Source organism: Melozone crissalis, unplaced genomic scaffold (genome assembly GCF_028551555.1).
Source record: "Melozone crissalis strain CALT ecotype California unplaced genomic scaffold, PUWL_Pcris_2 ptg000012l_1, whole genome shotgun sequence".
Lineage (NCBI taxonomy): Eukaryota > Metazoa > Chordata > Aves > Passeriformes > Passerellidae > Melozone > Melozone crissalis.
In genome coordinates this window covers 15547296-15559267 of record NW_026535790.1, presented here as the reverse complement: position 1 = coordinate 15559267, position 11972 = coordinate 15547296, and the positions used below count along the sequence as shown (strand labels likewise).

General features: G+C 58.2%; 2 protein-coding genes across 2 annotated transcripts; one reads left to right on the top strand and one right to left on the bottom strand.

The window, feature by feature from the left end:
• Positions 1 to 462: 462 nt before the first annotated feature.
• On the bottom strand, positions 463 to 9045 carry E4F1 (E4F transcription factor 1). The gene is made up of 15 exons (XM_054270606.1): positions 8951 to 9045; positions 8580 to 8752; positions 8127 to 8266; positions 7902 to 7998; positions 7095 to 7276; positions 6777 to 6897; positions 6356 to 6508; positions 5712 to 5878; positions 5168 to 5395; positions 4751 to 4856; positions 4034 to 4251; positions 3001 to 3199; positions 1795 to 1955; positions 1007 to 1069; positions 463 to 846 (listed from the first exon to the last, which is right to left on the bottom strand). Exons 1-15 carry the CDS (start codon positions 9043 to 9045, stop codon positions 502 to 504), a joined length of 2448 nt encoding a protein of 815 aa, XP_054126581.1. The 3' UTR covers positions 463 to 501.
• An 84-nt stretch (positions 9046 to 9129) lies between these two features.
• On the top strand, positions 9130 to 11604 carry PGP (phosphoglycolate phosphatase). The gene is made up of 2 exons (XM_054271296.1): positions 9130 to 9868; positions 11098 to 11604. The coding sequence occupies exons 1-2, from the start codon at positions 9130 to 9132 to the stop codon at positions 11421 to 11423; spliced, it is 1065 nt and encodes a 354-aa protein (XP_054127271.1). The 3' UTR covers positions 11424 to 11604.
• The last annotated feature ends 368 nt before the right edge of the window (positions 11605 to 11972 follow it).

The window sequence follows — 11972 nt, the reverse complement described above, 5'->3', positions numbered from 1 at the left end:
ATGAGAGTGTTTCAGTGGTGCTCGACAAACACCACAACTCCTTAGGTTTGGTTTTCTCAACTTGTTTTAAATGCATATATTGAAATAATCCTTGTGAGACCCCACATACTTGCTACACTTTCTGAATCCTTTTAAAAGCCAGACCACTGCCGTCCCAGTGGTGGGCAGAGCGGGCTGATTCCCAAAGGATCTCCCTTCATTCGAGGCTGCTGTACAGAATACTGAGTGCCACTTGTGACCTGTCAGTCTCCTCAGCGTGGCCAGGCCAAGGCTTTAACTCCTGGAATTGGTTTTAGACTGAGAACACCTCGGACCTGCCCTGTCCTATCCCGTTTTAGACCTGCACTATCCCATTTTAGACCTGTCCTATCCCGTTTCAGGCCTCTCCCGTTTCAGACCTGCACTATCCCGTTTCAGACCTGTCTGGGGGCCTGCCCTCTCCCAGGAGCGTCGCCCTGGCTCTGTGAGCAGCCCCGGTGCCCAGGTGAGCACTCCCACCCCTCACACGATCACAGTCTGCACCTCCACGTCTCCCTCCTGCGAGGCGATGACGAACTCGCCGGCGTGCTCCATGATCTCGATGTCCTCGGACGCCACCATGGTGACGGTGGCCTCCTGCGCGGCCAGGCCGCCGTCGGCGGCCAGCACGGCGCCGTCGCCGATGGCCGAGGCCAGGGTCATGGCCACCTGCTCGGTGAGGCTCTCGGGGGTGGCGATGGTGATGGTGTCGGCGGCGTCGGCGCCCGCGCCGCCCTCGGCCACCGTCACGTTCTGCACGATGATCTGGTGGCCCGAGTTGGCCTGGTTCACGATCTGCTGCACCACCTTCATGATGTGGCTGTCCACCTGCCAGGGACAGGGGCTGCATTTACCGACAGAGTTCAGGGCAGTTATCACTGCTCGTGTCACCCCTGGGGCAGCGACAGGAGCAGCTCTGCTCCGGCTGTGCACCCCAGCGCAGACTCTGCAATGTGCCGCCCCTCCTGTCACCCGAGGACTGCCTTACCTCATGTCTTGTTCCCTCTATTATTTCAGTAGCCTCACTGGTCTCCATGTCTTCGGTAGAAGTCTGGAAGACAAAATAAGATTATTCCCTTTTGAGGTTCTTACAAAAAGAATTTTATCACCAAGATATAATTCACTAATCTTTTACACAAGTCTTTGTGCTCCCCTCACATGCAGTAGCTGCTCCAAAGACAACTCCTTGACATTCCCTCCCAATCCCATTATCAGGAACTACTTAAAATGAATGCACAATGTTCACAAATAGCTGAAAGAGAAAGTCCTCCCTCAGCAGGATTTGGCCACGCAGCAGATTTTTCTCTTACTGGAGAAGAACTACGGCAGCACTCAATAACTGAGCTGTGTTACCCTGCTGGGATGAGAGCTGGCTCTGTGTGACAGAGGGGAGAAAGTGAAATGCAGAATTCATTGCTTTTGGCAGCCTCTGTTAGAAACAACACAGATTATCTGGGACAAAGTAAGGTAGATAGAAATGGGAGAAAATAGGAGGGAAAGCTGAAGCAAGCTTGTGAGGACCTAAAATCTGGTGTGGTCAGAAGTTCTCAGGCTCAGCCTCCTGGCCCACACAGCACTTTGGGAGGGTGGGGAAGCTCCAAGTGCTTTCCCTCCAAACAAGGCTGATCCCACTGGCTCCTGGGGCCGTGCAGGCAGGGCAGGGCCTGTTTTACCTTCTCCCAAAAGCCTGGAGCAGGAACGTGAACAAGTGCAGAGTTTTCCCTGACCAAAGCCTGTGCTCAGTTCCCAGTGGGCAGGCTGGCTGCCCCTTCTCACCTCGATGATGTACTCCTGGGTGTCTGCCACCACTGAGGAGAACTCCACCAGAACCGTGTGCGGATCCTCCGAAAGGACCGCGGCTGCCAAGTTGTCAGCAGACTGGCTCTCCTCTGACACCATCACTTCTTCCACCTCCTTCATAGCAAGGAGGCAGCCACCTGCAGGGAATTCCAGAAAAACATCACTGTTGGTGTCCATCTCCAGTAGCAGCTGGAAGGTGCTAGGCAGCACCAGCAAGGGGATGCCATGGATGAGTGACCAGTGGCACTTGAGGGGCTCTTGGCCCACCAGGACAGGCCAAGGAACAGCCCAGGAGAGTCCCTGTGACACCAGGAGCAGAGCAGCTCTCCAGTGCAATTCCAAACATGGGTAAATTCAGGTGGTAAAACCACTCAGGGTTTTCAAGCCACGTGTGAAGAACATACAGGAAGAATTTGGGTATATTTTAAATCATTGATCTTTTCTGCTGATACATCTCAGTACCACCTACAAAAGTCCATTTTTTCCTCCAGTAAACTTGTAGTATTCCTTTAGAACAACACCGTCAGCACTACCTGAATAAATCTGGAAATCCCTGCTTAGGAGCTAAAGGAGCAGCAAGCCCAGTGCAACTAATCCCACCAAACCAGATTATTGCTGAGAACTTTACTCAGACATTTCCTTCCCAGAACATGCCCACTTCCATGTGAGTCATTAAATCCACAGAATGACCAGGTTGGAAGAGACCTTAAAGATCAGAGAGTCCAACCCATGTCCTACACCTCAACTAAACCATGGCACTGAGTGCCACATCCAGGCCTGTTTTAAACACATCCAGGGATGGTGACTCCACCACCTCCCAGGCAGGCCATTCCATTTCTTTCTGTAAAAATAATCTGATATCCAACCTGTATTTCCCTTGGTGCAGCTTAAGGTTGTGTGCTCTGGTTCTGTCAGTGGCTGAGATGCACCCTCAGCACCACTCCCAGCCTGCCCAGCTCAGGCTCAGGACAGCCGAGCCCTGCTCACCTTTGGTTCTGAAGTGCCTGCTGAGGGTGCCGTGCTCACCTTTGGTTCTGAGGTGCCTGTTGAGGGTGCCCTGCTCACCTTTGGTTCTGAGGTGCCTGTTGAGGGTGCCCTGCTCACCTTTGGTTCTGAGGTGCCTGCTGAGGGTGCCGTGCTCACCTTTGGTTCTGAGGTGCCTGTTGAGGGTGCCGTGCTCACCTTTGGTTCTGAGGTGCCTGTTGAGGGTGCCGTGCTCGGCGAAGCCGCGGCCGCACTTGTAGCACTTGAAGGGCTTCTCGCCGGTGTGGTGGCGGATGTGGCGCACCAGGGAGCCCTTCTCCCGGAACCCCCGGCTGCAGAACTGGCACACGTAGGGCTTGTCCTCCAGGTGGGTACGGAAATGCACCTGCTGGGCGTTCTGCACGCACAGGGAGGCAAGGCAAGCGCTCAGAAAGGACACGGCCAACTCACAGATGTGGGGCTTTGCTCCCAGGGTGCAACTCAGCATCTTTTATAGGATGATTTTCTTGGGTGGTGGTTTAGGAATGGAACTTCCCAAGCCAGTGCTCACACCATGACTCTCCAAACCATGAGGCACTCACTTGTTCCCCTCTCCCTCTCCCCATCCCCTCATAGTGGGCTGGAGAGAATTGGAGGCACAAAAGGTGAAGATCATAGACTGAGATAAGAACAATTTACAGAAACAGAAATAAGATAAAAAACCACTACTGGTGACAGAGAGTGTGCGAAAGAGGTGAGCAACTCACCTGCCCTGATAACAGACAGAAGGAACCCCTTACACTCATACCAGAATGTTCTAGACATGCATCCTCCTGGCTACTGCAAAAATGAACCTCATCCTGGCCAGAACCGGGACACATTACATATTTGTTCCACACAGGAAGGAATAGTTTCTTCAGAAATGTGATGGTTTTACAAAGACTGTTCTTTTGCCCACTAAACCAAAACGTCTTTCTGGAGTGTCAGCTCACAGAATCACTGAATAGCTTAGGTTAGAAAGAACCTTAAGGAACATCTTGTTCCACCCCCCTGCCATGGCAGGGACACCTTCCACTATCCCAGGCTGCTCCAAGTCCTGTCCAACCTGGCCTTGGACACTTGCAAGGATGGAGCAGCCCCAGCTTCTCTGAGCTATAAGAGACAGGTGAGCTCTTTGAGGAGCAAAGCCTCCTGCCCTGTGGCACGGCCTGGCTCTGGGGAGGCAGTGAGGGGTTTGGTGATGAGGGCTCACCTTTGTCTTGTAGCGCTTGCCGCACTTGGGGCAGGCGTAGGGCCGCTCGTCCGAGTGCACGCGCCGGTGCCCCTTGACGTGGGCGATGGTCTTGTAGAGCTTGCCACACTCCCCGCAGCGGAAGCGCCGCTCGTTCACGTGCACCTCCTGGTGCTTCTTCAGCAGGTAGCCCTTGGTGAACTCCTTGCCACACTCCTCGCACTTGAAAGGTTTGTACTCTAGAGGGACAGAGAGAAAAAGGTGCGGTCGATCAGGGTATCCTGCAGCACAAGGATGTGGTACGGGTGTAACTGAATTGTCACAAAAAGCAACCTGGAGAAGGGGAGGGATTGTATTGTCACCATGTGGGAGGGCTTTCACAGAACCCCAGAATAGCTGGGCTGCAAAGGGACCTCTGGAGATCATCCAGAGCAGCCCCTGGGCAGGCAGGGTCACCTGCAGCAGGTGACACAGGAACGTGTCCACGGCTCTGCCACCCTCATTGCAAAGAGGTTCTTCCTCATGTCAACATGGAACTTGTTGTGTTTTAATTTCTGGGCACTGCTCCTTGTGCTGATACCCCTGGGAGGGATTTGTATGGATTGATGGGATCCCCTCTCAGCCTTCCCTTCTCCAGACTGACCAGGCCCAGCTCCTGCAGTCTCTCCTCATCAGAGAAGCTGTACCCAGCTGAGGTCACTGAGCTTGTGTCACACAGCAGCCCCAGCAGCCCTTTACCTGTGTGACTCTTGCTGTGAGCTTCCAGGGCAGCAACTTCATTGAAGGCTTCATTACAGTGAGAGCAAACATAACGTTTGTACCCGTTGGTTCCTTCTGCAGGTGTCTGCTGGAGAGAAAATGGGAAAACTGCTTTTCTATTTTTGTACTGGTGCGTCCAGTTAGGATTGCTACCCAAATTCCCAATTAAACACTCCAGCTTGGACAGGAAAGAGATGTCTGTTGTGAAAGAGACAGCACATGTGTGAAGGAACATTTCCCTTAAATCACACCTGCACAATGTAACTCTAAAACCTGACACAAAGCCACAGGCGCAGGCAGACACACATGAGGACAACATGAGTACAACAGCTGCCCACAACCAAATACAGACAAGGAAAGTTAAAAAATTAATGTGCTGATGGAATACAAACATACAGACTCTGCTCCTTCCAGTTTAACACACTGCTCCACACACGGCTCCTCTTCTACTTCCATCCCTTTGTTCTCCAGCTCTTCTGGAGCAGCCGCCACAGGTTCATCCGGCTTCTGCACCTCCTCCAGAGCCACTCTCTCGATGACAATCCCCGAATTCCTCATGGCCTGCCTCAGCAGGTTCTCACTGTTCACTTCCCCCTCGCAGGGCAGCTCCTTGGGATGCGGCTGCTGCAGGAACAAAGAGAAGTTGGGCACAGCAAACCCACAGTGTCCTACAGCAACACTGCTGCGAGTGCCACTCTGTCTGGGTGTGCTGTGCTATGGGGCTGAAAGATCAGCCAGGGAATACCTTGGGCTGAGGAGAAGCACAAGGTGGATCTGTACTCTAACAACCCAAGGGATGACAAGCCCAGAGGAAACCAACCAAAGGAAGCCCTTCATTCCACACTCAGATTTACTGCCAGTACCCCAGACACCTCTGCTCTGAGGTGAAACGTTCTTTGTGTAAAACACACGGAGGGTGTTTGAATCAAACAACACTCACATCTGCCTCCAGGGGCTTTGCATCCACCACGGGCAGTCCCTGCATCTGCACATGGACCTCATGGAGCACGTTGCCTTTTGCATCTGTCACGAGGTGGATGACAGGGGAGGCCTCGATGGATTCGCTCGCTATGGAGGACACTGTGTCTGTGGTGGAGCTGCAGGGTCCTGCAAGAAATGAACCTGCAAGAAATGAAGGGGTGGGGAAATGCACCCCTCAGCAACTCCCTGTGCCCTAAAAATCTGCCTTAGAGCACAAGGCGCCTTTAACACCACCTTCATACCAGATTCTCAAACATTCTTGGGTTCACACCTGGCTGTGAGGTAATAACTTTACTCTATAAATTACTTTTTTCTGGTATAAAAAATATAAATTCAAAACCATGGGATTATTTCTTATCATGGAATGGTTTGGGTCGGAAGGGATCTCGCAGGTCATCCAGTTCCACCCCGTGCTATGGGCAGGGACACTTTCCACCATCTCAGGCTGCTCCAAGCCCCGTCCAACCTGGCCTTGGACACTGCCAGGGATCCAGGGGCAGGCACAGCTGCTCTGGGCACCTGTGCCAGAAGGAATTTCTATTCCCAGTGCTGTGAGGGTTTGGCTTCATCAGACAGGAGGCAGGTCCTGGCAGCACCACTGACCTGGTGGCAGATCATCTTTGTTGACAACTATTTCTTTGGTCATGTTGAAGCGGATTTTTTCAGTGCAAGGTGTCAGAGATTTAAGGTGCCGAGTCAAAGCTCCCGATTCCCGGAAGCTTTTCCCACATTTCTTGCATTTGTAAGGTCTTTCATCTGGAAATGACAAGAATCAAAACAACCATGTTAAAGCCAGCACTGTGTGGATCAGCTCTGTGTGACAGGCTGAAGAATATGTTCAGCTTTCTACAGCACATGGCTGTTCCTGTCCCAGAACCTTCCACTGCTTCCCAGTACCCCAAATGCTGAGGAGCTCAATGGTCTCAGCAAAACATGGGAGGCAACAAGGAATTCCACTGGAAGGCAAAAGGATAGCCACAGACAGCTCCAGCGACAAGGAGCTCTTATCTGGGAGAACTCTTACCCGTGTGCCGCCGATGGTGTCGGATCAGAGACCCCTTTGTCCTAAAGGAAGTTCCACAGAGTTTACACTCATAGTCCTTCTTGCTGCTGTGGGTGATCATGTGAGCTTTGAGGATGCTGGCCTAGGGAAAGAATTTCCAAATAGTTTAAAGATTTTACATTTTAGCTGTAAAGAACAACAAGGCTCCTTGTGAAGGCAGAACTTCCCTCTGGGAAGTGTGGCAGGCAGTAAAGCACACTGCTACTGAGTCTTGGGAGCTCTTAGTTCACAGCCAGCCTAAAAGGCTCCCTAGCCCACAGCAGCAGAGGGGATACTCACAGTTTTAAATGTCTTCTGGCACAGCTCACACACGTATCGCCCCTCCTTGTTCACCTGCAGCTTGACCTTGGTCAGCTCGCTGGAAACGTCCTGCTCCTCACTGACGTCCCCATCCACGTGGCCATTCGGGTTCTCAAACACATGGTCTCCTGCTACAATGACCTCTTTGATGTGCCCACTGCCTGGGAAAAGGTGGGGACACAGTTGGCTTCTTTACAGGACAACAAACCATCATCTACTGTCTCAGCATGCCATGCAGGAAGAAGGAGAAAAGATATTTTAAACCTGCCACTCGAGTCTTTGCAACCTTCTCATTATGGCAGCATAAAATGAGCACTTCTAGAACAGAGGTTAACACCTAATTTGTATTAATTAAGCCGAAGGAGAGTAGGTTTAGAATAGATATTGCAAAAGAATTGTTCCCTGTGAGGGTGGGCAGGCCCTGGCACAGGTGCCCAGAGCAGCTGTGGCTGCCCCTGGATCCCTGGCAGTGCCCAGGCCAGCCTGGACAGGGCTGGGAGCACCCTGGCACAGTGGAAGGTGTCCCTGCCATGGCAGGGGTGGCACTGGATGGGCTTTAGGGTCCCTCCCAACCCAGCCCATCCCATGACCATTCCATGAACCTGATGGGGGAGGATTGCAGAGCTGGCCCAGGGCTGCCCCCCAGAGATCTGCAGGAACAGTCCCAAATCCCAGTGACACAGAGGTGTCACCCACCCAACCACGACCCAAAGCCATCAGAAGAGGTCACAGATGAGGGAACAGCTACCAGACCCTCCGGGCACACCAAGGCACCCCAGAGCTCACCTACGATGGCCGAGGCGTCGCTGATCTCCTCTGCTATGGAAGATGCTTCGACAACAATGTGAGCAACAGTGATGGACTCCTCGACAGCAGGAACCACCTGCTGGCACAGAGCACCTTTCAGCAGGCAGGTCCTGCTTGCCTGAGCACGCTGCTCCCTCCCCTCCAACCCAACAGACCGTAGCATCCTAATAATTTCCAGCCCCGGCTGGGAGAGGCCGCGGTCACCTTTTGTCCTTCGTGGCCGAGGAGCCCGGCGAGCGGGTCGGGAGGGCGCTGGCAGCCCTTCTGCAGCTTGTGCTGCACGAACTCCTGCAGGGAGCTGAACTCCGACTGGCAGCGCCCGCACTTGTGCACGTCATCCTCGTCTGCGGGGAAAGCGCCGTCAGCGGGGCGGGACACGGGACAGGCCCGAGGCACCGGGCGCTCGGTGCATCCCCGCTCCCTGCCCCGGGATCCCGTCCCAGCAGCCCCCCAGCCCCTCCCGGCACCGGCATACACCGCCCGGCCCCGCCGCTCCGCCCGGGGGATGCGGGAGGGGAACGGGGAGACCCCGGCCGAGGCACACCGAGACCCGTCCGCCTCCCGCCCCGCTGGCGGCACCGGCCCGGCCCCCTCACCCAGCGGGCCGCGCCGCCCCCAGGCCTGGCAGCGCCGGCCGGGGCGCCGTGAGGGCGGTACCTTGCTCGCCGAAGGGCGGCTGGAGGCCGATGAGGGCGGCGGGGGGCGCGGGGGACCCGGAGCCCGCGGCGGCCGCGCCCCGGCCCGGCCCGGCCGCTTCTGCCGTAAGCGCCGCCGGCCCCGCGCCCGTTGCCATCGCGGCCCCCGTGTCGCAACGCGCCGCAAGATGGCGGCTTTACGGCCGTGTCGTCATAACAACGGGACGGGGCTCGGCGGGGAACGCGCCCGCCGCGCGGAGGTTCCGGGCGCCGGCGGGCGGTGTCGGAACACGGTCCCTCCGCTGCCCCCGGTGACCGCCGAGCCCCGAGCCCCGGCGGAGCAGAGCCCGAGCAGTTCCCGAGGAGTTACCGCGGAGTTGCCCAACGTGTTACCGAACGAGCGCCGGGGCGCCCTGGCCAATAGCGGCGCTCGGGGGGCGGGCCCTCGGGCCGGGCGGCCAATGAGCGTGCGGCGCGCCAGGCGCCATCGGCGGCGACGCGCGGGAGGACGGGGGGGGACACCGGGCGCCGGCTCCCGGCGGGGAGGGCGTGGCCGACGGCAGCGGCGCCCAATGGGGACGCGGTCCGTGCGGGGCGCGGCCAATAGGGAGGCGCGGGCGGCGGGCGCGGGGCGCGGCGCGGCCAATGCGGTGCGCGGGGCGCTCGGGCGCGGCGGCGCGGCCATGGCGGACGGGATGGCGGCGGGCGGTCCGCGGCGCTGCCGGCGGCTGGAGGGCGAGGCGGCGCGGGCCGCGCTCGCCAATGCCGACACGCTGCTCTTCGACTGCGACGGCGTCCTGTGGCGGGGCGAGGCGGCCGTGAGCGGCGCGGCGACGGCGCTGGAGCGGCTGGCGGCGGCGGGCAAGCGGCTGTGCTACGTGACCAACAACAGCGGGCGGACGCGCGCGGCCTACACCGAGAAGCTGCGGCGCCTGGGCTTCCCGCCCGCCGAGCCCCGGCACATCTTCAGCTCGGCCTTCTGCGCCGCCCGCTACCTGCGGCAGGCGCTGCCGCCCGGCGCCGCCGCCTACGTGCTGGGCAGCGCCGCGCTGGCCGCCGAGCTGGAGGCCGTGGGCATCCCGCACGTGGGCACCGGGCCCGCCGCCCTGCCCGGGCCCGCGCCCGCCGACTGGGTGCAGGCGCCGCTGGAGCCCGCCGTGCGCGCCGTGCTCGTGGGCTTCGACGAGCACTTCAGCTACGCCAAGCTGTGCCAGGCGCTGCGGTACCTCCTGCGCGGCGGCCCCGAGTGCCTCCTGGTCGGCACCAACCGCGACCACCGGCTGCCGCTCGAGGGCGGCGCCGGCATCCCCGGTGCGCGGGGCCGGGGGGCGGAGCGGGTGGGCCCGGGGAGGGGCGCTCTCCGTGCCTCGGTGTCGTGGTGGTAAAACGCAAAAGTTCCGGCTCAGCCTCGGGAAGGACCTTTTCCCTGGGGAGTGGCAGAGCCCTGGAGCAGCTGCCCTGGGAGGTCACGGAGACTCTGTCTCTGGAGATGTTCCAGACTCGCCTTGGCACATTCCTGTGTCACCGAATCCAGGTGGCCCTGCCTGGTGCGGGGGTGGGACTGGATGGTCTCCAGACGTCCTCTCCAGCTCCTGCTATCCTGGGATTCTTTGAGGTAGCCCGGGTGTCCCAGAGCGTTTCCTCCACAGCACCCCTGAAAGAGAGGGAATCCTTATTGATCCTTTAATTTTGGATAGGAGTTCTGGCTGCGGGACGGAATTCCCACCTCCTGGCAGGCTTTAAGCACCACCTCTCCTGGGACCCACCCGTCCCTCTGCCTCTAAAGCTGAGGTGTCCATTCCCAGTGACCTGAGCGGATTTCTCCTGGCTTGTGTGGGCGCCGAGAGCCTTCTGTCCCTAATCCCTCTGTATGATCCTGCAGGGACGGGGCGCCTGGTGAAGGCCGTGGTGATGCCCTCTGTCCCTAACCCCTCTCTCTGTGTTCCCCAGGGACAGGATGCCTGGGGAAGGCCGTGGACACTCTGTCTGTCCCTAATCCATCCCTCTGTCTGTTCCCCAGGGACAGGATGCCTGGGGAAGGCCATGGACACTCTGTCTGTCCCTAATCCATCCCTCTGTCTGTTCCCCAGGGACAGGATGCCTGGGGAAGGCCATGGACACTCTGTCTGTCCCTAATCCATCCCTCTGTCTGTTCCCCAGGGACAGGATGCCTGGTGAAGGCCGGGATGCCTGGGGAAGGCCGTGGACACTCTGTCTGTCCCTAACCCCTCTCTCTGTGTTCCCCAGGGACAGGATGCCTGGGGAAGGCCATGGACACTCTGTCTGTCCCTAACCCCTCTCTCTGTGTTCCCCAGGGACAGGATGCCTGGGGAAGGCCATGGACACTCTGTCTGTCCCTAATCCATCCCTCTGTCTGTTCCCCAGGGACAGGATGCCTGGGGAAGGCCATGGACGCTCTGTCTGTCCCTAACCCCTCTCTCTGTGTTCCCCAGGGACAGGATGCCTGGTGAAGGCCGGGATGCCTGGGGAAGGCCGTGGACACTCTGTCTGTCCCTAACCCCTCTCTCTGTGTTCCCCAGGGACAGGATGCCTGGTGAAGGCCGTGGAGACGGCGGCGCAGCGCGAGGCGTTCATCGTGGGCAAGCCCAACCGCTTCATGTTCGACTGCGTGGCGCAGGAGTTCCCGGTGGACCCCGCTCGCACCATCATGGTGGGGGACAGGCTGGACACGGACATCCTGATGGGCAACAGCTGCGGGCTGACCACGCTGCTCACGCTGACCGGGGTGACGGCTCTGGACGAGGTGCGGGGCCACCAGGACAGCGGCTGTCCCGCCAGGCACAGCCTGGTCCCCGATTTCTACGTGGACAGCATCGCCGACCTGCTGCCGGCCCTGGGGCAGTGAGGGGCCCGGGGCAGCCCTGCAGCAGCCCCTGGCAGTAACCCGCGCACTCACTAGGTACTCCCCGGGGTTAGAACCCTTCGCTTGTCTCCTCTCTGTCCTCTCGGTGTGATTCTGTTTACATCTCCGTCTGAAATGCACTTTGAACAAAGGGGGCGTTACAGGGGCTGGGCTTGGGGCTGGGTTTGGTCGGTCCAGTGCTGGATCCGTGGCACAGCCCCTCTGGGCTGGGCTGGAGCTGGGTGATCTGAGGGGAAGGATCATGTCCTGGCCAGGCTGGGCCATGGCTCGGCCCGGGCTGTTCAGGGAAACGACTCTTGGCATGTGCAGTAACTCTGGTTGTGCTTGGAAGCACTTGTGGAGCTGGCGTTTGCCCTTGGGGTGACGCTTTTTCCCAGTTAGGGCCCTGTTGAGGGGCACAGCCCCACGTCAGGTCACACAAATTCATCTCTTTCATTTCACTGCACATTGCACCTGCGATGCAGATTGGGATGATCCCACACAATTCCAGACCTTGTCTGCTGCACAGTGTCTGTCCAAGGTCGAGAGTGT